Genomic DNA, 27,614 nt, shown 5'->3' on the forward strand with positions numbered 1-27,614 from the left:
GTCAAGAAATAAGAGAGAGAGCAGAATGAATTAAAGCCAAAACTGTGTTATAACATTTGAGTGATCAGTATGACAGCAAAATTTTTTAAGGGGAATCAAGAAAAAAACCAAGCATGGAATGCAATGATCAACTTGATCTGAGTAGAAAATATGGTAAAGATGAGAGTGGATAACTTAAAGGAAGCCAGGGTACCAAGAAATTTTGGAAACAGTAACATCAGTTGATAATTGAACTGGTGGATTAGATGGGATCCTCACAGTTATGGGCAAGGGGGATGATAGTCTGGGATGAATAGGAGAGCCCAGAATATGCTTTGGGCTCTCCTATTATGCCCAGAAGCTTTGAAGGAGGAGCAGTTGGAGGGGAGAGTGAGTGTGAGACTTTTTGGTGCAGCAGTCCCTGATGGAGTAGGCAGTGTGTGAGGAGTTGGTGGTTGTGACACTATGAGGCTTACAGTGCTCTGCATTTGATTGTTGCCCTCAGGTTGGGCAGTGCACATAAATTCCCTCCCTACCCATTGTTAAAAGGACTGTCAGAACTCTGTACTTTTAAACTCAAGTTTAAATACACTCCTGAATATTGCTGAGGGGGAGCTGGAAGTGGTCACACTGACACTTGGCTATTGCTAAGGAAGGTCTGTTAGAAAACAGTGTTTCTTTTAATGCTTTGTCATGTTTTGGCTATAGTTTTGATTCTAGACTGTAGCAGTGTCCTTGTGACATGGACCTAAGTTTGTTTACCTTTTTGGCTGCTCAAATTAGTGACTACAGCCACTAATATGTAACAGTCTTTGTAGACTCTGTAGTATTTAGTTATTCCCTCTCTGGGATTAGCTGGGAATAAATTCCTATAGAAGCATTTTAATTGGAGTCTTAGATTGCATTCAGTGTTGATATTTATACTACTTTAAGTCTTAGGAGTTCTTTTTAATCAGTTTGGTCAATCATTTTTATTTCTCTGATTTAAAATTCTAAAAATTCCCTGGGTGGTAAAACATTGCATGGGATTTTGTAAATCTTTGCATGTGACTGAATTTGATTTTGAGATAAATCAGCAGACATCTGTAGAAGGTGCAGGTCTACTTAAAAACTTTGTCACTAGTAGATAACTGTCAGCTTCTTAAATTGTTTAATAAAAATACTGAGATATTCCAAATTGATTTTGTTGTTGAAAACAAACTTTTGTGTGATACATATCAAATATCCACCTTCTCCTTTATTCTAGTTGTCATGGATGATGACGATGATGAATCCTGTCTCCTTGATCTTATTGGGTAAGTTTTCCACAAGAATTGTTGCAGAAAAGTTGGGAATCATAATTTTGCAAAATCATCTTTTAGAAGGTGATTCTATCTTGGTATTGTCTAAAGATGAGGTGACTTGCAGTGAAATGAGCAGACATGATGCTACATGTCTTCCATGTGGAGATGTTTGGAGTGCAAAGCCTTTAATCCCAATGGATGCTAGCTGACAGTCCACTTGCTGACATTCTCCTCAGGAGAGGCTCAGGAATGGATGTTCATGGAGAATGGATTCTCTTCTCAGGTAGTGGTAATACCAGATCAGTGTTGATGCATGTTACTAGGGATGCTACTACAAACTTCATAGCAAATAACATTTTTTTTAAACAAATCCCCAAAGATGTTAAATTTTTTGAGTAATGAAACTAGATATTTTTTTAATACTAGGCTTGTATTTTAAGGGAAGAGTTTTTTTCCTTAATTCAAAATTATTATTTTGAATTATTTTTTCTTAATTCAAAATACTTAAATATTTTATTTCTACTAGTAATATACATTTGCATCTAAATGCTAGAATAAAAGAATAGCTCTCTGTACTGTTTCCTATTCACAACAAAGAATTTACCAGCATTTTGGTCGAAGATACTTGATTTTAATAAAATCAGGGACTTTGAATGGACATGCGTGTTGTTGGTGGCTTTTTTTGTGGCCCCCTCCCCTTACTTCCATAACAGATTTATATGGAGTTAGATAATTCTGTGTGGCAATTTCCAAAAGTAATTAGGATAGCTGAAGCTTGAACAAGTTTTGTGTGGAATGTATACGTGACAAGTTGCTTTCCTTTGGCTATCATTTGTGTCAGTATTCAGGAACAGATAATATGCTATAAATGCATATAAAACACAGGAAGAGGATTGAGCTTTTCATGTCCAATACTTTGTTCAAACTCTGCTAGAAATTAGATTGATATCAGTCTCATAGCTGCTGCTAAAAGATCATTCCCAGTTCATACGAGAATTTTTTACTAAGTGTAGGAAATAATTAGGCTTTTTACCTTTCTCACACACCTGAAAATTTCCAATGAAAGCAGTGAGAGCTGTATCTTCAGAAAGACCAAAAGAGCCCCAGGGTGGCTGCCGTAGTTTGAGGGTTGCACTGGATGCTGTAGCAGAAGCTTTGCCAGTGAAGGCTCAGTTACATTCTGTGGAGTAACTGTTGTGCGAGGTTTCTGATTGTGGCCGTGTGGAAACACTTCCTGCTTGGAACATGAACATAAAGATGATCATGGGACAATTAAGTGCTCTGTCATGAGCATGAATCATTAGGATCCTGCTACAAGATCACAGGTGGTCCAAAAAATGAAGTGCTCTCTATACAGACAAGTGTTTGTGTGAAAAATTACAGTGTTCTTGCTGCTGCTGGCAGCAATTATTGTCTTAAGCATCTAGAAGAACGGAAAACTTTTTTTTAATCTGATCTGTAATTTGGTAAGTGCCATTTAAAATTCCTTCCTTACTAAAGACAATATTTGAGGTTATGAAGTGTTCTTAATTTTTAATTGCATTTTGCACGATTGGAAGACAGTGAGGGTGATTAGTATTAAATGGCCTGGTTATTTTACTGATAAAATTCATGAGCATAATAGAACCCTATATGAGATCATGAGTTCTGTGCTCCTTAATTTTTGCAATTCTGTGAAATCTACTACGAAAATGACATTTGTTTTAAAAATATATGTAACCAATTCAATATTGTAAGCGTAATAGTACAATAACGTCCCTGCCAAGTACTGTCAGGTCTTTTGTTAACCCATGAACACAGAGATTTTTTTTTTAAAGGAAAAAAAAAAGAGTATTGTTGTGTTTGTCCTTTTAGAAGGAGGGTTGTGAGCTTGAAAGATCTTTGACTTTATGCATCTTTATTTTCTAGGACCATCAAGCAAGAAGGAGACATTTTTAGTTACTGCTTTTTTACATGATAATCTCCTGCTTCTAAAAAATGTTTTATTATTACTTGTTAATCAATAAACATGTTTTAAAAATCAAAGAATCCCATGTCAATTTACTCCTCATGCTAAGGGAAATGCTGTATAATTGTTGCATTATAATAATCCTATGTAACACAGCCTTTTATTCTTTTTACTTGGTCTATACATACAGCTAAATTAATGTAATTTGTATTTGTTTGAATTTTTGACACTCATTCTATCCGACTACATTTTTATTATGATTTTTATTTCGTGCTAGTGCTAAGTTAATTAAATACACTGAAATTCATAATATTTAGTCAATTATTTCTATGGTTGGTTTCATTTGGAAAAGGTGCCACTTCTTCTTCATGCGGGAACTGTTACTCTGGCAATCATAAATTTTTATTAACTTGTTTCAAAAGTGACAGAGAACCCGTCAAAGAATCAGGTTTGTAAATACCCTATTAGGTGCTAGCTAAACAAGGCATTGCAGTTTAGCTGTAGAAGAGGTGGTACCTGTTTTAGTTCTCATGTTGTTTGGTGGTAGTATATTCCTTAGGTTTTGTACTGTGTGCTGTCATAAAATACCATATTTTTCAAGAGAATATGAGTATCACCCTCATAAAGGGAAATACAGTAGAGTACAGCTAACATTTTGTGATCCACATAGTTTATTTGCTTGAAATGCCTTGTTGCAATGGCAGCAGATATGATCAGCATCTGGAAGTTGTGCTGATGCAGAAACACAGAGCCCCAGATGACACAAACTTTCAGCTTTGCATCGTATTCAATGAAAGATGTGTTTTTACTAGAAACTTGATTTACATGAGTACAGTATGCAGCTTAATTAAATTAGCCTTATTAGTAAAAAGGACTTCCAAAAAGTGTTAATGTCTTTATTCTTTTTCCCCCTTCAGGGACCCACAAGCGCTGAATTATTTTCTACATGGACCTAGTAGTAAATCTGTAAGTACATTGCTGTGTATTAGACATAGATAAACTTAATTGACTGTATTAGTTCTAAACATTATTTTTGTCTTTTACCAGAGCAATGAAGACTTGACTAATGCAGAATATTCTGTAGCCAACTCAAATTCAATTTTCGCCAACTCCAATGTAAGTGGTCTGGAGATAAATTACATTAGTATTGAGATTGCATGCTTCTGTATGGCTTTACTTGGCTTCATAAAACTGAATGAAGTAGATGTGGGTTTCAGCTTTTTCATGTGAAAGCTCTGAATACCAACATAGAACCTATCTTGTGCTGTTAGTATTTTAAGCATTTCAGTGGGGAATTAATTGAAAAATACTGCACTGTTGGGATGTGTTTTGTAAATATGTAAAGCAGCTTGCTGAGCAGTGAAAATGCTCTCTAGTGTAATTTTTCAGTAAACTGCATTTGTGGCTTTAGTGACTGTAGGAGTAGTAGTGCTCAAAGATAGACCTTGAAAGTTAGTCATTCATATGCTCTCTGTGCATGTTCGAATCCCTTTTGTTTCTTAGTTTATGCAGATTCTGAGCTGACAGTTTTTTTTTAAATTAATGAGTGAGTTGGTTTTTGGGTTTTTTTGCTTTTTGTAATTTTTTTTAGACTCAGGAGGTAATTTTGGCAGGAGTGTTGTGCAGCCCTGGACCACGTTTCACACAATGAGGTTGTGGAATCCTAATCCTTGGTGATAAATTCAAGGCTCTAGTGTGGGTGTGAGTCATGCTTTGATCAAACATTGGACTGGAGGACTTAAGAGATCCCTTCAGATCCACATTTCTTTGGTTTCATTTGTGTGATTTTTAAAACAACCAAATTGTTAATCCCACAATTAAGTTATTTGAATACATAGAATAGGATTTTCTTGGTAATTCCTCTTTCTGTTGTACTGTTACCTTATCTGTTTGCCTCATTTTCATAATAGATACATAGATACACTTGTAGACTTAAATAGTTGGCATGCAGAAATTCTGAAAACTATTAATCTGTGTGTGGAGAACTAGTCACTTTCCTGTAGGCACAGTAGTGTAAGACAAGCTGGTTGAGATAATGGTGAGGCAGTAGGGTACCAAGAGTAACAGGGCATGCCCAATTTTCAGCTGATGGGGAACCGTGGCTTTGACTTGGTACCAGGCTGTGGCCGTTAGCAGACTGTCTGTATGCAGCACTGGCAGAGGTGGGGTTTGAGGACTTTCCTAAGAAAAAAACAGGTTTGGGGGAAAGAGGGTGACATGACATGCATTTGTCATAGCCTAGACTTTCTAGTTGTTCTTTGTAGGCATCCTTCTGATGCATGACTAGGTAGGCACAGGAGTCAGGTGTTTCAGGTGTATTTTCAGAAAGTGAGTTTCCTTGAGTAATTTTGTGGGGCAGTGGGAGATTCTGGACAAGGTGGGAGTAGCAGTTGGAAGAAATAAAATACTTGGTGAAAGCTAAGAGCTTTCTGGTGTGTGAAATTTGGGGTAAGTAATCTAGAAGGCAGTTGATCAGAGGAGCAGGGATTCCTAGTACATGTTCCTTGGATGACATACTACAGTTTAATGCTCAGCATGCTCTGTCCTCGTCCTTTTATGTCTCACAAGGACCACCAATTCCATCTTCTCTTCCCTCCTCCCTCCTGTGAGAGCCCTGTGCTGACATAGGTGAAGAATGACTTGATTACAAATACAGATACTTACAGTTCATTGGGAAGGAACAAGTGTTACCATAAACAGATAGTTTCATAGTCCCTGCTTATAAAATGGGATACCTGAAAAGTTAAACGCTTCTGAGGCTTTTGCCATTAAAGTTTTTGCAGATACTGAAAGTTCTGTCTTTGTATATATTCAGAATTGCTACCATAAATTAGGATTGAGATAGATCTTGCTGCCTGTCTCAGCCTTTCAGTGGCAGAGTTTACAAATTCAGTGTCAAGGGTTCAAGTGCCTCAGCTGGTAAGCATGCTCAGCCAACACCTAACACAAGGAAGATGAAGTTCCTGCTGACTGAAGGAAAAGAAAGCACTCTTCCCACTCCCTTACACTGGCCCCCATGCCCCATCCCAACCTTTCCCGAGTTGAGTCTGTACCACCTCTGCTGATTCCAGGTTGGTTTCCTGTGGCTGTTGTCATGAGAGGCTTCCCCAGGCTTCCCCAGCCATTGCTCTGTTACCTGGCTTGTACTGGGTGGCTGCTTCCATTCTCCTGTTACAGTAAAATAGGACAGCATAAGAGAGCAGAATATTCATGGAGCCAGTGAGAATATGACTCTTCTTCTTGGGAAGCAGATTCATGAAGCTGCAGAGGCTTTGGTTTCTTCTTGAAATTAGCATAGCATTCTGCATGGCTCTTCTCAATCTGGACTGTAATGATTCAGATGTTAACTTGGAAGGTTACAGTGTTTGCATATAAAATTATTTTCTAATGTTAAATAGTCCTGGGAGCAGGGAATGAAACTTGGGATTCTCTGTTCCAGTGGGAGAGTTTTAAGCTATTAATCATATTATTAGTGTTATTATAGTGTTATTATTGGTAGTTGTAATAGTTGTATTGTTTGTACTAACTGGAATAGCATTACTGGGACTGTTTAGGTTACACAGTTGTAAAAGATTTGAGTTTGGTCATTTACTTGGGGACAACTTAGAGATGCAATAGGGAATCCCTCTGAACCTGACATTAAGAGTCCTAATTATGGCCTCTTAGCTCTTTTTACTCTGCCCAGTGGTAGCTAGGTACAGTTGAGAACCAGATTTGTAGCTTTAGGTGTTCCTGAGGTTCAGACACTGAGACATTTAAACAGTGGTTTAATTCCTCTATTAACATAAATGTTAAAAGCTTGCTGTAGTTTAATAGTTATAACTTGAAAATATTTTATCAAATCTTCAGAAAAATCTTTTACTATTTTAAAACATGACTGAAGTTTCAGAAAATACAGATTGGGTACAGAAATACAGATTAGGGTACAATTCTGAGTAAGTATGCTTGGGGAACTGAAGTTAGGGTGGGGACATCATTGCATGTGATAATTACGGCTTGCAGCATCTTCACACTGTTTACATGAGGTGAAAACAAGCGTCTATGACCTTCAAGGAGTGAAGGCTCAGAGTATGAGTGTGACTGATAATTGCACACCCACAGTTTCCATTTATCTTGACCTAAAAAGAAACTGGTTGTTGCTTCTGAATAGCTGAGATGTGATCATGCAATTTAGAAGGTGTACTTTGCCTAACTTAAAACTATCATGAGTATTATTATGCATTTAAATTTGTCATTCTATCTGCAGAAGCATGATGCTTGTGTTGTCTAGAGTTTCTGGACAGAACTTTGTTTTAGGAAAATCTTGACAGTAGGCCAGAGTAAATACGTTTTGATTTTCCTTATCATGGCCTTAATGGATGTGGATTTGACAGATTTTTTTGTTAAAGGTGCCACTTAATATTTGTGGTAGTTCCAATATTTATAGTTCTCAGTATTCTTTTTATGAGCATAAACCACAGTCTGTAACACTTTTTTTTTCTTACTCCCTTGTTTCTAAAATTTTTTTAAACATGAAGTTAGCATAATGCCTTAACTTTATGAAATGGTCAGTAGTTTACAGTAAGTGATTATGGAAATGCTGGTAGGATTTTGGAGGCGAATCTTATTTGATAGAAGTTGGTGGAAGAAAAGCTTTCTTCTGCCTTTTCTCTGCTTCTACTGTTGCTACTGAAGCCTTGCCCCAAACTGAATCCGAGTGGAGGTGTTTTCCCTCCTCATTTCTTTTATCCTTTTGTCAGTAGAGTGCTCAGCTCGAGGAAGGGAAAATGGCACTTAGAGAGCGTTTCATGTCCTCTTGAAACAGTGCAGCTGCAGAGCTAAGTGCTGTGTATTGAGAGATTTGAGAAGGGAAAGGAGAGAAGCCTCTCCAGCAGTCTGTGGGTGTGAGTGTGGTATCTGTGACGTGTTTGTGCTGGCTCACTGTATGGGGTCAATATCATCCTCCACATGCTATGGGAAGAGTTTAATTCTGTGTAGAAAGTTTGCTTGCATGGAAAAATAACTAATGAGGAAACAAAGCAGATACTGGAGTTTCTGAAAGTGATTTACTTCTTGTTTTGCATTTCAGAACACTGATCCTAAGTCGTCTGTAAAAGGTGTAAGTGGTCAGCTTGGAGAGGGGCCTAGTGATGGACTGCAGCTGTCCAGTAGCCTTCAGTTTCTTGAAGATGAACTTGTGTCTTCTCCTTTACCTGATCTTACTGAGGATCAGCCTTTTGATATTCTTCAGAAGTCCTTGCAGGAGGCCAATATTACTGAACAGACTTTGGCGGAAGAGGCATATTTGGATGCCAGTGTAGGTTCTAGCCAACAGTTTGCACAAGCTCAGCTTCATCCTTCTTCATCAGCATCCTTTACTCAGGCTTCTAATGTTTCTAATTACTCAGGTCAGACGTTGCAACCTATAGGAGTTACTCAAGTGGTACAGCAACCTGTTGGAGCATCTTTTGCAAGCAATACAGTTGGTGTGCAACATGGCTTTATGCAACACGTCGGAATTAGTGTTCCTGGCCAGCATTTGTCTAATAGCAGCCAGATTAGTAGTTCTGGGCAGATACAGCTGATTGGTTCATTTAGTAATCAACCTTCCATGATGACCATCAATAACCTCGATGGATCTCAGATAATACTGAAAGGCAATGGTCAGCAAACACCTGCGAACATGAGCAGTGGCCTCTTGGTTCATAGACAAACTCCAAATGGGAACTCGCTGTTCAGTAACTCAAATTCAAGTCCCGTAGCACAACCTGTAACTGTTCCATTTAACAGCACAAATTTTCAGACTTCATTGCCTGTCCATAATATCATCATTCAAAGGGGTTTGGCACCAAACTCTAACAAAGTTCCTATTAATATCCAACCAAAGCCTATTCAGATGGGTCAGCAGACTGCTTACAATGTGAATAACTTGGGAATACAGCAACATCATGTACAGCAAGGGATTCCATTTGCTTCTGCAAACTCACCTCAAAGTTCAGTAGTTGGTCCTCATATGTCTGTTAATATTGTTAATCAACAACAAAATACAAGAAAATCAGTTACACCTCAGACAGTTAGCAATGCTGGAGGTAGTATTGTTATCCATTCTCCTATGGGACAGCCTCACGCACCTCAAAACCAGTTTCTCATACCTACAAGTTTGTCTGTTAATTCTAATTCAGTTCACCATGTCCAGGCCATAAATGGACAACTTCTTCAGACTCAGCCTTCCCAGCTGGTTCCTGGCCAAGTGTCTGCTGAGCACGTAATGCTCAACAGGAACTCCACAAACATGCTAAGAGCCAACCAATCGTATTCAGGACAGATGCTGAATAATCAGAACACAGCTGTTCAGCTTGTTTCAGGCCAGACATTCACAGCTCCTGGAAACCAAGTTATAGTAAATCATGGAACTTCACAAATTGTTGGTGGACAGGTGCCACTGCAGCAGGCGTCACCAACGGTGTTGCATTTGTCACCCAGCCAAGCTAACGTTTCCCAAGGCAGATCTAGTTTTACCACCATGTCACCTGGGCAGTCCACAGCCTCAAATATGTCAGCTTCTGGTCGATTTGCTGCTGCAAGTTCTTCTGGTTCAGTGCACCCCAGCCTGGGAGCATCCGTTCAGTCTGTCGCATCGGGAGGGAACTTCACAGGAGATCAGCTGGGCCAGAACAGAGCTCAAGTTGCCGTCAGTGCATCGCATCGTCTTCCAGCATCCTCCTCCAAGTCTGTCAGCACCTTTAGTCACACGGCTGTGGGAGTAACACAACAACAGTTTGCCTTTGGTCAGGTATGAAAGCTGCTTGAGAATGTAGGCCAAAGAAAGGCTTCTAAGCTGTGCTAAAATTGGCTAATACACAGAATGTTAATTTGCTCGTTTGTATTGTTACAAATACTGTGGACCTGCTGAAATTTACTGCAACCCAGAGTTGTCATGTCACATGGTATTTTCTAAATCTGTCACTCAGTGAACAACTCTGACACTTCGATTAATCCCAAAGATTTTGTTGGTGATTTATAGTATTATTTTCAGAAGTACTTAGCATTAATTTATGTCTGCTCCTGTTTAAAGGAGTGGGCATTGTAAGTTTATACAATTGCAAGCTCTCCTGTAAACCTTACCATAGGCTAGATGTAAAGGCTCAAGTTCATTCTTAGCACTTAAAAATCTTTTGACCTCACTAAAACTTATGCATTTTCAAGGTTTGACTTATAGAAATTAGAGATGAAAAGGCTTCTTGGGCTTTCTTTTGTTGTTTATCACATTGACACTTGCGTTAATGTGTGTCTGGAGCTGTTAGAAGCTTTCAAATTTGATGCAAAGACAAAAAATGCTTCTTAGAATCCTTAAAAATAAATACCTTTTAAAGCAGTTTGTAAAAGCATAACATTAAAAATAATCCTCTAAGAAGTCAAGCTAGTACTTAAAAAAAAATTTGGAATTCACTTTTAAGGTTTGATGTTGTCTATTTTGTCCAGTAGATACACTTGCAGTATATATTCAACTCAAATTTTTCTGTTTTCATAAGCGAACTTAGAAACAGTCAAAAGTTTAAAAGAAAAAAGTTCATAAAGTTACAAAGTGAATTGCCAATTTCAACTCAGTGACCTTTCACACAGTTAACAACAAGCTATTGAATTTCTATCATTTTTAAAATTTTTTTTGTCGTCATTTTTTGTCATTTTGAAACACTCTTAGAATGCATTTGCACTAATTAGATCTTTCTCTTTTCTCTTCTTTTACTTGGATCTTTCTTTTTCCAAAGGCCTGATGGATTTTTTTTTTAACCAAACCCAAAATCTGCAGTGAAATAATAATGTGTTAGAAAATAATGTGCATTTAAAAAATCAGTATGAACATGTTGCAGAAACACATTTGTAATCTTTGCCAAGACTTCTGGTGCAGATTGTAACATTTTGTTTGCAGATGAGTAATTTGAGGCCTGTCCGACTTTCTCTTCACATGTCTACATCTTCCTATTTGCAGGTCACGTGCTGGGTCAGTCAGTTTCAGCAGTTATAAAAGCAGATTATTTCTTATTGCTCTAAAAGATCATTTTGTTCTTGTGCTGGAATTTCAGAGCTGTAAATGGGCACTTAGAGAGAACAAATGCCACTATTTGCCAGAATCTTTTTAGTTTGTTTGTACTTGCATTTTAAACATTGTACTTTATACTAAACCATGTATCATTCAGTTGCTAAGCAGTGGAGGGTTTGTTCCACTGTGCGTTTTTTTTTTTTTTGTTGGGAAAGCAACTTCATCATCTTGCAGTTTTGGAACTCTGAGAAGCTGTGTTTTCTGAGGGCCACTTGTAGTGGAAAATGAGTGGTCTTCTAGAATGCAACTGGTATATATTTGTGCTGGTAGTGTAATTTCTGTTCCCCTCTGATTTACTTTATAAAATTCTTGAACTTGGAGGGATTGAGATATGTGAAATTTCACCACTGATGAGTTTGAAGTTAAAAAAGTATACATGGAGGTGAAATTTAGGTGCCTTTACCTTGCTTTTCTTAAAGCTTTCAGTAAATATTTCACCGTGATTTTTAAAAAAATTTGTTCTTTATTTTATGTATGTGCCACAGAAAAAGGCTGTGAACCAGACATCACCAGTTTCTGCATCGAAGACACAGGACAATTTGAGACAGCCTCAGCTAACAAATCTTCTGAGCAACACACTATCAGGTCAACTAAGGTCTTTTTAACATAATTTTCTTAATTTTCTGCAGCAACAGAGATTCGTTCTACTTCAATGTGTCACACTTAGATAGATGCATCATGCTCATAGGGTTCTAAAGGTTGTTGGAATTTTATTTTTAGAAGAATTGAAACTATATTTTTTCAGTATTAAATGTATGCTTTAATTTTTCTCAACTGTGGCACTTCATTTTCTAGAGAGAACAGTTGAATATTTACAATTAGCAATTATTTATCTCACCAAAATTATACCTTCTTTCATTTTTCTTTTTTTTTTCAGCTTAGGAAGATAGAAATACTTACTTTTCAAAATAGACATCTGCTAAAATTCCATGAAAGTTCTAGAATGTTGAATGTGGTGGCTGCTTCAGTTAGAGAGGGGAGAGAAATCAGTATTACAAGGTTATGTGCAGGCTGTCATCACTCACTTTGTTCTTGAATGCGTCCCTTTCAGTTAGAATAGTTCGTGCATTGTTCATGGCAAAACAGCAGCTTTTCAAGCAGCACCATGCTACTGAAAGAACAAAACCAGTACATTCAAGGCAAGCAGAAAAATGCAGTAACCTTCCTGTTCTCTTTGTATATAAGTAACCTTTTGAATAAGGTCCTATACTCTACCTTGTTTTTTTTCCCCCTTGTGTACTGTTATGTATAAGCTGTCCAGGCAATTCTGTACAATATGCACAGTATGCTGGGTGTCTTTGGAGAAAAGAAACCTAATAAATTCTTACTTGTTTTGGTTGTAAGGTAGCATGACTGATAAGATGCTGTTTGGATTATGAGGCAAGGCAATTGGAGGAAGTCTGCCTATCTAAAAAAATCTAGGGGAAGAAATACGCTTGCTGTCCTGGAAGAGTACTTCCAGGAGCTTTAGAAAAATTTGGGTAATTCACTTGAGGGAGGATTGGTATTGAAAAGTTTGATAAAATGTGTTGTATGATTTTAGGCAAATTGTTGGGATGCTAAACTTACAGCACTTGAATTTCTTCTTATGTTGCAGTACCATGGTGTGATGTGATTTATATCTGAGGATTTTTATAGTTTTCCAGGCAAAATAACAGTCCTGTTTAATTTTTATGGGCTGGTTTCTCCACAGGATAGTTGCACTAATGCTTTTAAGCATAAGATACAGCTTTCCTAAAAACTCAAGTGAAATTATCAGGATAGGGATACAAAATTATTCCCCTCTTGCTTAGGATGACAAGAATCTTTTAAACTTTTTTTTTATAGGACAGGACTCTGGAGGAAAAATCATACAACAATCTCTAGGAACAGCACAGCCACAAGAAAAAGTGATAGGATCATCATCAGTTCAGCAGAGTATACAGGTAGAGAACACTTCTATTTATATGTTTCCCTGTCTATCCTGTTTTTTTCTGGGATAGAGCTAATTTTCTTCTTAGTAGGTGGTACAGTGCTGTGTTTTGGATTTGGGCTGTGATTAATGTTGATAACACACCAGTGTTTTAGTTGCTGGGCAGTGCTTACTCTGCAAGTCACAGCCTCTCCAGTGCCCCATGCTGTGCCAGTGACACACACAGCACAGCTGCCCCAAACTGCCAGAGGAGTATCCCATTCTGTGGAACATCCCATGGTGTTCTGGGTGTAAATGTAGGAATTAATTGCCTGTGAGCTGGTTGTTGCTGCTCGGGAATGGGGTGGGCATTGTTCAGAGGGTGCTGAGCAATTGCATTGGGCATCACTTGTTTCTTCTGGGTTTAATTCCCTCTTTTGCTCTTTTTCATTGCAACTTTATTTTATTTTGTTTCTGTTTTTAAACTGTTCTTTTCAACCCACAAGGTTTACTTTTTTTCCTAATTCTCTTCTCCACTGGGGTGAGGGGAGGTAGTGAGTAAACAAATAAGGAATCATTGTAGGTTTTTTGTAGAGTATATGAACTCCCTCAAACTTGACAAATTCTACCTTGGCATAATAAATGTTGATTATTTTGCAAATTGATACACTGAATGCTGCTTTGAGATTCAGTTCATTAAGTAGAGTCTGACTGTACTGTTCCCTGAAGATAATTTTGTATGACATAGCAATTCTTCATTGAGTTGGCCAGTAGTTCGACCTACTCTTCTCATTATTTCTTACAAACTCAGCTGTTCTCTGGCTGATTGGGAGACAGTGGTTTGTGAGAAGCAGCAGAACAGTTCCACCTGGTCTTTGTCTGTTTTATTCCTTACTGAAGTCTTCTTTTACCATCAAAAGTTCTCCCACATAATGCAAGTATGTACAAAAACACTGTCCAGTATGAGTTTTTTTTGGAGAGGATCTGACTTAAAATTTTTGTTTGTAAATGTATTTGTCAATGCAGTAGGACAGGGATGTTTTTCTATGTCTTATTGATGTACAAGTAGAGCAGAAGGTACAGTAGTGCTCAGTTAGGAGGTCAGCCTGGTTGTGTAATAGTTGGTCAGATGTTCATTCTGCTTGGTGGTGACTACTTTTTGTGATCTGAAGTTGGAGGCTTTTTGAGGCAAATACTCTTCCAGTGTGTCTGCCATGAATCTTTACCCCCTCAGAGAGCCTTGGGTCTTAGGAGAGTCTTCCCAGGAAAATCTTGATTTCATTAAATGTCTAAGCAAAGGAGAAAATGACTTGGATCGCTACTGGATGGGCATATCTGTAGCATTGACACTGAAATAGAATTCCTAGAATGACTTTTACAATCCCCCCCATCCGCTGTGGCTTTTGAGAATTTAAGTGCACAACCTTAGCCTGCTTTCCTCATAGATACTCTAATCCATCAATGTCAGGCAAGATGACATCTTCTGAGAAAAGCAGAGAGGGTTTGTATGAGCAGATTTATTTGTAAAAAGTTTTTAGTTCTATCTTTCCTTCTTTGCACCTGCTAACTTTGATCTTCTCTTTCTTAGTGAAGTATGTATAATGCAAAACAGTGGAATTTGTCTACAAACAGCATTTTGGACTTTGGTTATGTCACTTCCCTATTTTTTGTGGATACAAAAAATAGGGAAGTGATATTTTGTGGATACACGGTGCCCTGTGAAAATAGGAGATAGCTGAAAGTGTTTATACTTATGTGGTGGTTACAGTAAGTGTTGGTGATGTACCTAATTGACAGAAACAACTCCTGAAACGTAGGCTTTGCAAATGAGGAGCTATATTGTAATTTGTCTTTTATTTTGAACTTAGGTCGATGGTCATTTAGTTGGACAGAAAAGGCCTGCTGCTAAACAGTTAACTAAAGGAGCTTTGTAAGTCACTATTTCGTTTTAATTTTGTTGCAGAAACCTTAATTTTTACTTTTGTCAATGTAAAAACTCTGTACAGTACGTTAAGTATATACCATTAATTTTTTTGTAGTATTCTGCAGCAGTTACAGAAGGATCAGGTACATGCTGTGACACCAGATAAAAGTCGGTTCAGATCATTAAATGATGCAGTTCAGAGGCTCCTTTCATACCATGTGTGCCAGGGATCACTTCCAACAGAAGAAGATTTAAGAAAAGGTAATTTTCTTTTTCAAATTTGGCAGTAAGTTTGTAATCAGTTTGTATTGAGAGAATTCTTAATGTAAATTAGAGCAATAAGAAAAGGATCATTTTAAAATTTGTACAGGTTATTGAAGAACAGTATTTGAAAGTGTACTTTGTCTTTCTAGTGGACAGTGAATTTGAATCTGTAGCTACACAACTTCTGAAGAGGACACAGGCTATGCTGAACAAATACAGATGTTTGCTTATAGAAGATGCAATGGTAAGGTGTAGAACCCAGGTACACTTTGTTTAAGGGATGGGATTAAATTTGTTGAAACAAAATCTACAGAACAGGTGCATGAACTTCTGTTCTCTGCTTCTGCTTTTCTCTTACACTGAACAGGCTGTGATAGTCAGGAGGGTGATTTCTGTGTATTTCTGTGGCTGATGGAACCTGAAGTAGTGTTGATGTTGTCCATTCAGAGGCCTCCAGCCATATTATAATTAAAGCCAAATCATATTACAGTTTAGGAAATCATTGTCCTTAAAAGCTAGGTGGAACTTCATCAGAAGTACTTCTGATTTAAGTGCTTTCACAATCCCAGGTATGAGATAAAATAAAACTGACAAAGTTAAAGAATGTGTTTTACAAGGATCAGGAAATGCCATTGTGACCTCAGATATGCTAGTTTTCATACCTGGAAAAGTTTTGAATTTGAGTGTAATAGGCATTTAGATATTTAGAGACAGGGGCACATAATACAACTGTTAGAATTAATATGGTTCTACAAATAGCAGCTGCATTGTAATAGATCCTAGCCATTAAATATTTGCAAGTATTTGCAGATGCAAAGAGAGGATGGAGGTTGAGATTTGTTGTTTTAGCATCTGGTATGTTGTATGGCAAATCCCCTTTAGTAATTTTGAAAGGTTTATTTCACGTAGCATTCAGGTTTGAAACTAGTTGTCTATGTTATGGCCTAGTGCAGTGACCATTTTCTGTGATGGATGAATCAAAGTGGCTTGAAGGCATTGTCAGCAAAATGCAGCTCTGACCAGCTAGTTACAAGGATAGGAGAGAAGTGCAGGGAAGATGATAGGATGGTCCCAGTTCAAGATTTTTGCTGGTTGATCCCCTAAAAGAGAAGGATACTGTATGAAGTAAAAAAATTGTGGTATACAGTAGTAAGCATACTCAGTCCTGAAAAAGTACAACTCATCCAACTGGAATAGCAATTCTGTGTTTTAAAGTCTTTCCCAAATAAAATTTGCAGTACAATGTGAGTAATATTTCGTGACTGAGTTTCAGTAGTGGTTGGGTCAGAGACAGGACCGTTGAATTGTGAATGTTCTTCGCAAATACATAATAAAAGAAGTTTCTTTTCTCTGAAATTTAACTAAGCTATCAATGTTTTGATTGATATGAGTCATATGAGTCACTCCAGAGATGGGTTGTTTTTTCCCTTTTCCTCCAGCGGATAAATCCCTCTGCAGAAATGGTTATGATTGATAGGATGTTTAACCAGGAGGAAAGAGCATCTCTGACCCGGGAAAAGCGTCTTGCACTTGTGGATCCTGGTAAGGAACGCTGAACTTCATTATTAAGTGTGGAGTGTTTAAAAATAGTTGTGGCCACAGTGAGGCAGTGATTATTGTGGATTCCAGTTAGTGAAATACTGAATAAGCATTTGCAAGATAACTTTTTATAACTCCAGAATTCAACAATCCAAAGACACTGTAGGGTTGAAGCAGTTATTTGTGGGGGAAAAAAAAAGTTATCTGTTTGGCAGAGAAATGTTCGAGTTTCTTTTGACAACAGTCATGACTTCTGCAGTACCTCCATCCTAGCAGGGAAGAATCTCTGAGTTTACTTGCAGCCAGAAAGACCAGCACTGTTTGAAGCATGAATACTCTTGTTCATCTTAATGAAGTGTTGCTCTTGGAGTGCCATGGCCATTTAAATGGCAGTGTTTTTAACTGGGATTTGTTAAACATAGCACCTGGAAGCACGTTAATTGTGTAGGATTACAGCTACGATTTGTTTAAAGGTTCTGCATGATCTGCATATTTTAAAAGACATTCACAGGTTGTGTTGTAGAAAGTATTAATCTTCAGAGACCATATTTGCATATTTAGAATGCTGGGAAGTGCCCTTAATCTGGTTTTACAGTGCACATGTGTGAGCAGTGTGCTGATAATTTAGTGCTAATCTCCTGCACTGTACACAGCAGAACACTTAAGCATATGAACATCTCTTAAAGACCCAGATCTGTAAGCTGTGGATGTTATTTGAATTTCAGTGTCAGTTATTTGGATGTGTAGGTGATTTTAATAAAATGTTGCTACTTAATTTACAGATGGTTATCAGGCCGATTTTTGTTGTTCTGCCAAACAATTTGAGAAAGCAGCTGAAGAAGCACAGTCCAGCAAAAGTGACCATCAGTCTAGCAAAACATTACCTTCTCGAAGTCAGACTACCAAAACCCAAGCCAGAGACCGACCAAAATCCAGCTCAGTAGAGTCCACAAATCACAGTAAACTTCCTATAGTGCCTAACAACATTCTGACACCACAAGAAGGAAAAGCTTCTACTAAAAAATCTGAGAGCCTCACTAAAGCTTTAAAGTTTGAAAAAGCTAATTGTTCTTCTGAGAGCCAATACGTGGCCCTTTCTGAAGAAAGGATGATTGGGAAAGATCTTGCCAAGTCCACTGAGAATTCTTCGAGTTCTGAAGACTTGTCAAAAATAGTGTCAAGAGGCAGTCATGGAACACACAATAAAATATCAAGGAATGCAGTTCAGTCTTTCTCAAAGGTAATGTGTAATAATTCACTTCAAGACAAAACTCTGAGGAGCTCTCCAAAGAATGAGATTTTGCATCCTGATAACAGGAAAAGCTCTGGTGAACCCCAGGAAGACTTACTGCTCAGTAAGAGTTTAGAAACTACATTTAAAAACATCTTGGAACTTAAAAAAGCTGGGAGGCAGCCACAAAATGAGGCGGCAAGCAGTGGCTCGGTTGAATTAGAGTTCCCTAATTTTTCACCTATTGCTTCACAAGAGAACTGCCTGGAAAAATTTATTCCAGACCACAGTGAAAGTGTTGTAGAAACTGACTCTATTTTAGAAGCAGCTGTAAATAGTATCTTAGAGTGTTAATAGTTACAGTACCATGGACAAATTCTGTTTCTCTTAGCAGAAGCAAATGTGAATGACACCACAAGTACAGCCTGACATGCATTTAAGGTTAACCTTTCTAAACTAGATTCTGTTCTGTGTTTGAGAGCAATACTCATTGTGGTTACAGTGAGATATCCAAGTAAAGTTAATCCTTGTTAGAATGCAGTCTGTTAGGGCCTTACTGTTTCAAGTATTATTATAATAGTGCTTTTGATTATTGAGCAGTACTGCAACGTAACAGGGTTGCAGGTTTTTAGGCCCTATATAATACGGTAATATACTGACAATCACAGTCATTTGAAAGGATATATTTATTAAGAAAATGTTTTTAAAGAGTGATGGAAGCAACAATTCTCCCCTACCTTTCTCTTCCACAAATCATCAAATTTTTAGTTTTTCTGGAAAACCCACTGTACCTCTATTCAGAAGTGATTATTTGCTTTGTTAATGAATCTGTATTCTAGGATTCTTAAGTTGGAAGGAAATCATCAGTGTGTTTACAAGGCTTCATAATTTAAACTTTAAGTGCTTTTCTATTGCTTTCTGAGCAGAAACTAGTACTTGATATATTTGTAGTGGGTAACTTTAGTCTGTGGGATGATATTATATGATCTTAGTCACAGTGGCATGATATGAAGTAATAAATGCTTGACTAAGGAAGGTAGAACGGAAGCCAGTAAATAGCAAAGTGTACAGGATGAGGCCATGATAGAGCCATGAATTTATATATATAATACATATATATGTTATCTCTTGAGGAAAAGATTTTGCATTTTATAATTGGATGTAGTCAGCCTTGAGTCTTTCTGAAGTGGTATAATTTTTTTTTTTTTATTTGTTGGTTTTTTTATTTTTTAGACCAAGTGTCAAAAGCACTTTGATTTGAAAACTGTATTTGTAGCTTATATTTTAAGAGGATGTTAGCCTTACTCTGAGTAAATATAAAGGCCAGTGTTTATTTTTGATTTTTTTTGCTTTTTGCTGTCAGAGAATGTTAAATCATCCACCGTAGCAGTCATTATTATCAAGATATGTACAGACCAAAGTTGATCAGCAATCCCATTGTTTAAACATATCAAAAAATGTGTAATTATTAATTCATATTGTAAAGCCAAGTGAAACCATTGCATGGTTTGCATTTGGCTTGCTGTCATGTTGTTAAGATAGAATCTTATTATTTTATTTATTTATTTTAATCTATGACTTTTTTTTGCTGCCCATGCTGCTTTGTTCTAGTTTACTTTGGTCATGAGTGCTTTTGTGCACATAAGCGCGCTGACGTTGGTCACGTGTGTGTAGTACATATGTCTGCTCAGGAGGATACAGCTTTTGTGGTTTCTAAGGTATGCTCATGTTCTCCCCCAGAACTTCTCCACCATTTCTCAGAAACATTACCAGCCCTTTTCCAGACTTGCTGATTATGATTTTCACGATGTAAGAGGCTCATTGTGACAAGCTGTGGTTGTCTGTCAGATTGCCAGGAGAGAAACCAAAAGGTTTTGCTGGTGTGTAACTCACTCCATCTGAGTGTCACGGAAGGAAGCAGAATTAGATCCTTGGGATAGTAGAACATTACAGTGCAACTCAGTACTGAGCTGCAGTCCACTGTCTGACCACTAAAGGAAACCAAATCTAGAAAGCAATGAGAGAGAGATGAACTTCCTTAAAATTCATTTCCCCTTCAACATGAATGGAAGAACTGGTTTTATATGTTACTAATTGCCATTTAAAAAAAATGTGCCAATTTTAAAGTACGTGTTTGTAAAAACCCAACATTCCCAAGTGTTGTATGTATTATTAATAAGTATTGCCAGTTTTAAATTTTTGGTTGGATGTCCACAGAGTAGACTCTCAGGCAGTTAGTTGTTTTCTTATTGGCAAAACTGACAAGATAGTCTTCACCTATTGCCTTTTTAGATTTAATAATATTCTCATGGCTGTGTATTCTGATGCATCTTTTATCATTTTGGAAATTTAATTAATTTATCATTCTGAACTATTTAGGAAGGAGAGCAGTAAGTTACACAGCTGTATGCTAACTAGTTAAATTTTTCTTCTGAGGAAAAAAAAGTGAAGTTGCACATTCATCAGTCCCCTTGCTTGTTGTACCACCTCAAAATGAGTATGGGGTTTCCAGCCTCTCTACAGCAAATACAAACTGAAGTATCAGGTTGTGTGTCTTCTATTGGGTCTCATTGGGAAGGGGGGACAATGGCATATAAAAAAGGACAAATTGCAGAAAGTAATTGTGAGTGATTTGGTCAGACACATTTCTCTGAACTGCTGATGAGAGGAACCCCTTGAATTATCCTAGTAAGATTGATCTTAGATTGTTAATGTTCTGTTGTTCACTCCTTTGAATTCAATTCTAAAGGAATTCTGGTACGTGGTGAAGCAGAAAATGAAATAATTGTATTTTTGTGGTGCTTAAAAAAATTTATTAATCATATGGGCTCAAGTCCAGCAAAGTATTGTGAATATGCATGACTTTAAACATGTTTTCATTATTTTGCTGGATCAGCGTTGTGATTTCAATGTTATTTAATACTGCCTAATATTAAAACAAATTTTAAACTGGCAATTAAGAAAACTATGTTCATTTTGAAGATTTTGGTATAATTTATCTGTTAGAGTAGGGAGGCCTTACAGACTGACTTCACTTAAAGAGGATGTGTCACTTATTGTCAGCGTGGTATGGACTTTATTTGCTTAAATACCTTCATTTGTAAAGTATGTCTCACTTGAAATTGCTTTGTATACATTTTGTAAAAATATTTATAAAATGTTTTGTAAAAAAAAAAAGTATAACAAATTGCAGTTTATTTTGTTATGTTGGATAAATACTGTTAAAAGACACAAGTCAGTAAATATATTGTTAATCCATGGATAGGAAATGTTTAGTTGGAGATTACAAATTGAAACAACCATTGCAATACAGCCAAAGATTTGGGAAAAAATGTCTATCTGTGATTGTCTTGATTTAACCAAGTTGAATATTCACATTTCCAAAAGATGATTGGTGTCAGTTTTAAGTCTTACTCCTCTGCTTTTCATGATGCAGCTCAGTTGTAATATACTTAGTAGGCCAACTTTCCATACTCCTTATGCATCTTTCTGAGCATACACTACTAGGATTTGGTTCATGTGGTGTTATAACTACATTCAGTAATGTTCATCTCCAAATTCCGAGAGACCCAATGGTCCTGCCTTATTGGTATTAGAAGTCTTGCCACAGCAAGGCTCTTGAGACATCTTGCTCTCCTTCTCTGGTGTATTTTCACAAGGTAGAGGCATCATCTTCCTGGTGCCTCAGGGAGATGGAAGATGAGAAGGTTTTGTATGAAGTGGTCACTGCATCCACACTGCTGGTTTTCATGTCAGCTGCATTTGGTCATAGATAGCTGTGTTTGGGTTATTTTGTGAGAAGATGCTGCAATTGCAGGTGGTACAGGGAATCTTCCTACTTTTATTAGAGGGATGATGAACCTTTTCTTACTGTGATTGAATTTTTCAGAGAATATGCTGAGACTGATCTAGTAAAGCTCTTATGCCTGGAACTACCTCACTTTATTTTTGGAGGCTGTGGAAGTGGAACATTGGTGATGGGCACTGCCTCTCATCTTGGAGTAGGGCCTGCACTGTTGAAAGGTAGACATCTTCATGGTTAGTATTTGTTATTTTGTCAATGAGACAAAATAAATATGCCTTTTGAGTGCTTCCCACATGGATTCAGACAGCAACAAAATGAATAAAACCAGTTATATGCTATTTTAATATCTTTTTGGGTTAGGATGGCTAACCCTTGTTTTTTTTTTTTTTTTCCTTTAATCACCAGGCAAACCTTTTGTGTTCCTAAACATTTTATGTGAAGTCTACTGTGCAGGTGTCTTCACCTGAGAATATCTTTCTTAAAAGAATTTATGGCCTATTTTTGTTATTCCTTTTCAATAACATTTTTATACTGGGGCTTGTTTTGTTTATTCCAATTTATGGGGCAGAATTTATGAAGATTTGAGTGTGTGTTAATGCATAGCTGATTTAAGAAAGTCAAAACACTATTCATTTTGGGGATCTGAATGAAGGAAAAAAAAAAGCCAGGTTCAGATTGGTACAAGGAAAGGTAAGTGTAAACATTTTAAAACTTAGAGGAATTTCTCTCTTCTTCAGTAAGTTTTTTTAATAAGCCTTTGAATTTTTCCTTTCAAATCATACACATTTTTCCGTGGAGTTTCCTCAACAATGCATTTGTCAGACAGCTTCAAGAAATGGGAGAAATTATCTTTGTGACCAGAGGTCAGCTCTCACCTTGGCTGAAGAAAATCACTGGAGAAAAGAAGGAGGTCTGGTGGAGATCCGCTCATAGCTCCGGTGCACAGATGCAATGCATGCACAGATTTCAGATGAGTAGTGGTCGGTGTACTGAGTTATTTGTGATTTATGGGTTGGCATTTGTGAGTGCTGCTAATCTTGCAACTGGTCATCATACTGGACATGGAAAAAAGTGTGCATAATAATGAGTTACAATACGTAAACAACAAGTAAGCTTGAGGGAGCCTCCTGTGCTACGGGAGAAAACCTGCAAAGGACACGGAGTGTCCGGCTGAACCAATATTTTTGGTGTAAAGAAAAAAACCTTTAAAGGTGCCCTGCTGTGTGCTGAGGATAAACCTCATTTTATTTTTTTATAGATTTTGTATCTTACCTTGTGGGGAAAAAGTGTTCTATAAATGGAGGAACTAGCTGCATCAGAATTCTAAGACTCTTTGTATTTTTTTCACACACACAGAGAGGTATATATACACACACATACATATATATATATATATATATATATATATATATATATATATATATATATATATATATATATATATATATATATGTATATATGTGGAGGGTGGAGATTGACCTCTTCTCCCAGGCAGCTAGTGACAGAACAAAGACTCAAATCTCTGCCAGGCTGGATATAACAGGAATTTCTTCACTGAAAGGGTTGTTCATCACTGCAATGGACTGCCCAGGGAGTGGAGTAACCATCACTGGAAACTTGATCAAGCTCATCTCACAGTGAGACATTGCTGGATGCCTTGGGCTGACAAATGGCCAACAGCATAAAAATTCATGGATTTAATACTATTGGGGTTGAACAATTCCATGTTGCTTTCATGGCAAAATCAATCAGGGATTTTGGAAGCCTCTGTTAGCAAGGGCAAATAGAGTGTCTGCTGAGACTGTGGAAGGTGCTCTACTGAGTGCTCAGGAACAGCTTGGAAACCTTTGTGTCTCCAGAAGGAAATTCACATGAGGCTGAAAGAGATGAGGCTCCAGGGTTTGAAAGAGATGAGCAGGAGGGTGAGTAGGTGTGTGCAGGATGGATTTTTTGGGGGTCTGAGGTTTAATTGACTTAAACTTTATTTTAAAAACACAGGATGTATTGTAGACACAGGAAATTTTACAGTACTGTGTCTGTTCATGTATTAGAGAACATAATACTAAACACACTGCTCTTTTTGCCTTTGCACCTGGGTGAAGAATGGATTTAGTGACTATTTTACTCAGATGAGGATTTGTGTGTCTTAACAGTTGCAAGGATGGGATCACACACAGTTTGAAAGCTGTTTGTGAAAGAACACATCTAATATGCAAGGTTTGATGTTAATTTGAGCAAGAACATTGCTAAAAACTGAGTCAGTTCCAAAGTATTTGGAATGGGGGAGGTACTTTCATGCTACTGAACGAGTCATTGACAATGTAAGTCTATATTAAGAGGCAAGGAAGGTATGGAATCTATTTGCCTCTATACTGTGTTTTTCTGAGGTTAAATTTGATTAATTTTGAGTTTTTAGTGAAAACAACATACAACATGAAGATATTTGTAGTAATTAGAATTGCCTTTATGAAAATGCATTATGTTACTCTCCTCTATTGAGAAGGGTAGTTTAGTCCTGTGACAACCAGTTTGAGAGTTCATTCTCACTTCCCAGGAAGTTGAGAACTGCTTTTTTTAAAGTGAAATATTAACACATATGATTTTGTTAAAGCTAAAAGAGAGATACCACCCCACTCTGATTTTGTTTGTTTTAACCTTTGGCAATCAAATTTTAATCACCTAAGTAATAAATCATTCCTGGATAGTTCTAGTCCTAAGTCACTTTGACCTGTTTCTTCAGCAGTGTTCTGTCAGAGGCTGCATGGTTTGTTTCAGAGGAATTTTGATAAAGCAGGATCCTACAAAAAATTGTCATCTTTTACATGCTCCCCATTTTCCATAAATTTTCTGTAACTTTTGGAGGAATTAATGTTTATGTCTTGAATTTGTAAACTCTCTAGTTAAGAGACTCTGCTATTTGCATGCGGATGTGTTTAGCATTTACCCCAATCAGAGTGAAGGTATTTTCTTCCTTACCTGGCTGGGTGAGTAGAAATAAATACCAGGGCAAGATTATTGATGACAGGGAAAACTGGACTTATTTACTTTTTTTTTTCATCTGCCATGCTTTTTCAGACTTGAAGGTGTTAGTAGTAGTTTTATGGATCTTATACCAGGGTCCAGGCATTGAAAGAATTTGAGACTGAAGACTGGATTAAACCATGCCACAAATGGTGTGACCAGGAGCCTTAGAACCTTATACTCAAATACAGAGCTGCATGTTTGTACTGCAATCCAAAAGCAAGATTTACCTTGAAATCCAGTGTTGTTGTGTGTATGGAGAGGAAGAGGAGAAGGAGCAAATGTAAATTGTTACAGGTCTGTTGATTTTTAGAACAGAAAAAAGAGTATTTTCACTTGCTTTCTTTGTCCCCTCATTTACTTAACAAGGTTGCAGGAGCTTTGACATGGGCGAGTTGACAATGTTCTGTAAGAGGTTTAAAAATGAGAAGCAGGGTGGAACGCAGAATATGCAGTTCTATTTGTCCATTCCAGAGGTAGCTCAGTAACATCAGGTTCTGTGCAAATAAACAGTAGGTTTCAATTGTCTGCTGGTAATTATCACCCAAATTTGATTTGCACTCTCTTCAAAGGGACTCGTATCTTTCCATTTAGTTACTTGTTTCAGTGCAGTGAGTGAGTTTAATTCAAACCAAACGTGGGTCAGTTTCCTACTGGAAAAAAGATGCAAGGAATGTATTTATCCACAGTCATATCAGTTTAATTTTAGTTTAATGTATGTGGTGATTCACAGCCTCAGTGGGGAGGTGAATTTGTGTCAGTCTGTGAATTGGCTTTGCTTGCTTGGCAAGTTTGTAAAGGGCTTGGTCAGCTGTAGAAGGTCTTCGATAATTGTGCCAAATGGGGTGGTTCTGGTGGGCTCCGAGTAATGAGAGGAAGTTTTAATGTTAGACAGATGTAACCAGGACTCATTGTGAAGACTTTCCCCCCCAGATATTATTTCTCTTACGCAGCATCGAGCCAGTTGGTCTTTCACACAGACTTTTTTGTGCTGCAGTAATTATCCTTTTAATCTTTATAGACAGACTGTATTTATTCCTCTGTCTGTAGTAGTGCAGCCAACAATCTCTGAGGGCATTGAAACAATTCCTCATCCTTTTCCTTCACCAAAAGCACCTACTGAAAACTATAAGCCTAGGGAAAAAATGAGGCAATTTAAGACATGTCTGATGGAGTGATTGACTAAGGAGATCAAGCAGTGCTGTGGAAATCCTGCAGTACTGTGTCATGTGGACACTGTGCTGGGAAACATGCTCCAGGTGACCCTGCATGAGCAGGAGCCTTAGACAAGGTGACCTCCAGTCATCCTATTCATTCTTAACAACTCTATGCTAATAATATTCAGTTAACATTGTGGAGAAAGGTTATTTAAGTGTACAGTACTGGCTGCAGTTTTCAACTGAACTTTATGGGATCACACAAGTGATGGTACTTGAAATCCAGTATTGTTTTATGTATGGAGAGGAAGAGGAGATGGAGCAAATGTAAATTGTTAAAGGTCTGTTGATTTTAAGAACAGAAAAAAGAGTATTTTCACTTGCTTCCTTTGTCCCTTCATTTACTTAACAAGATTGCAGGAGCTTTGACAATGTTCTGTAAGAGGTTTAAAAATGAGAAGCAGGGTGGAAAGCAGAATATGCAGTTCTATTTGTCTATTCCAGAGGTAGCTCAGTAACTTCTGGTTCTGTGCAAATAAACAAGTGATGGTATGTATTGAAAAATGCATTAATTTTTGCTTTTTACGACTTAGAAAGAGAATTTACTGTGATAAAGATGTTCAAAAATTGTTACCAGTCAAATGGTTAGTATTTTACAGAAAATAACAACTGTCAGAAAAGTAGGCATCATCTTCAGCAGAGCTGTCTAGTGAATGAACATTCAAATGCCAGCAGCTACTGATGCTCTGCTGGGGAGTCTCCTACATGCTGTAGCTCTAACTCCAGGCAGTCATTCATAAAATGTTCACTGGATGCAGTGAATGCTCTTCATTTTAACATGTCTTGTCTTTTTTCACTATTAAAAATATTCTATGTCCATCTTCATGGATGGACATAGAATATTTTTAATATCTCTTGCCTGGTCTGTTACCCACTGCTGCAGTAGCTGCCAGCTCCCCCCTCCAGTCTCAATCTCTCCCTTCAGCTCATGGTGAAAGCAGAGCTGGCAGCTGCTCTCTGAGCACAGATGGCAAACTTAGCCAGTCCTTGTGCAGACACTTGAGCCTCTGCTTTTTCTGTCCTTTGGAATGTGTCCCTTGTGATAAAAACATGATTACTTATTTAGTGCCTTTGTGGTGTGATGGATGCAGCCAGGGGGCAATCTACCATGCAGCTGGCTGGGCAGGGAACAGCCGCAGCAGGGAAAAGGGTAAATCCAGCTGGGAGCTGCTGCCTGTAAAGGTGGAGTGAAAGTGTTGCTGGTCCTGGTAATTGGCAACAGCCATTTACAGGGGCAGGGGTTTTGGGTACATTTAATACAAATGTACATACAATACAAAAATTGTATTCAGGGTTGTGCACTCCTGTTTCCTCTCCTGCATGTGGCAATGGATGGACTCTCCAGGACAGAGCCCTCACAAACCAGGGACATGCAGCACTGGATGGGTGTGGATGTCAGAGCCTGCCTGGCTGCACTGAGCCTAACACAGGG

At 37.7% G+C, this 27,614-nt stretch overlaps 1 protein-coding gene across 3 annotated transcripts in view; it reads left to right on the plus strand.

Annotated features, from left to right (window-relative positions):
- Window positions 1-21,401, plus strand: part of BICRAL (BICRA like chromatin remodeling complex associated protein) — a 35,365-nt gene extending 13,964 nt beyond the window's left edge. For all 3 annotated transcript variants that reach the window (XM_066546487.1, XM_066546488.1, XM_066546489.1), the window contains exons 2-12: window positions 1,226-1,274; window positions 4,128-4,176; window positions 4,258-4,326; window positions 8,279-9,982; window positions 11,776-11,875; window positions 13,118-13,215; window positions 15,050-15,111; window positions 15,221-15,366; window positions 15,519-15,613; window positions 16,809-16,911; window positions 17,691-21,401. In XM_066546487.1, coding sequence (XP_066402584.1) covers window positions 1,231-1,274; window positions 4,128-4,176; window positions 4,258-4,326; window positions 8,279-9,982; window positions 11,776-11,875; window positions 13,118-13,215; window positions 15,050-15,111; window positions 15,221-15,366; window positions 15,519-15,613; window positions 16,809-16,911; window positions 17,691-18,493 — 3,273 coding nt within the window. In that variant the 5' untranslated portion in view covers window positions 1,226-1,230 and the 3' untranslated portion in view covers window positions 18,494-21,401. The remainder of the gene's footprint in view (window positions 1-1,225; window positions 1,275-4,127; window positions 4,177-4,257; window positions 4,327-8,278; window positions 9,983-11,775; window positions 11,876-13,117; window positions 13,216-15,049; window positions 15,112-15,220; window positions 15,367-15,518; window positions 15,614-16,808; window positions 16,912-17,690) is intronic.
- Window positions 21,402-27,614: the final 6,213 nt, after the last annotated feature.

The sequence above is a fragment of the Molothrus aeneus genome, chromosome 3, assembly GCF_037042795.1.
Source record: "Molothrus aeneus isolate 106 chromosome 3, BPBGC_Maene_1.0, whole genome shotgun sequence".
NCBI lineage: Eukaryota > Metazoa > Chordata > Aves > Passeriformes > Icteridae > Molothrus > Molothrus aeneus.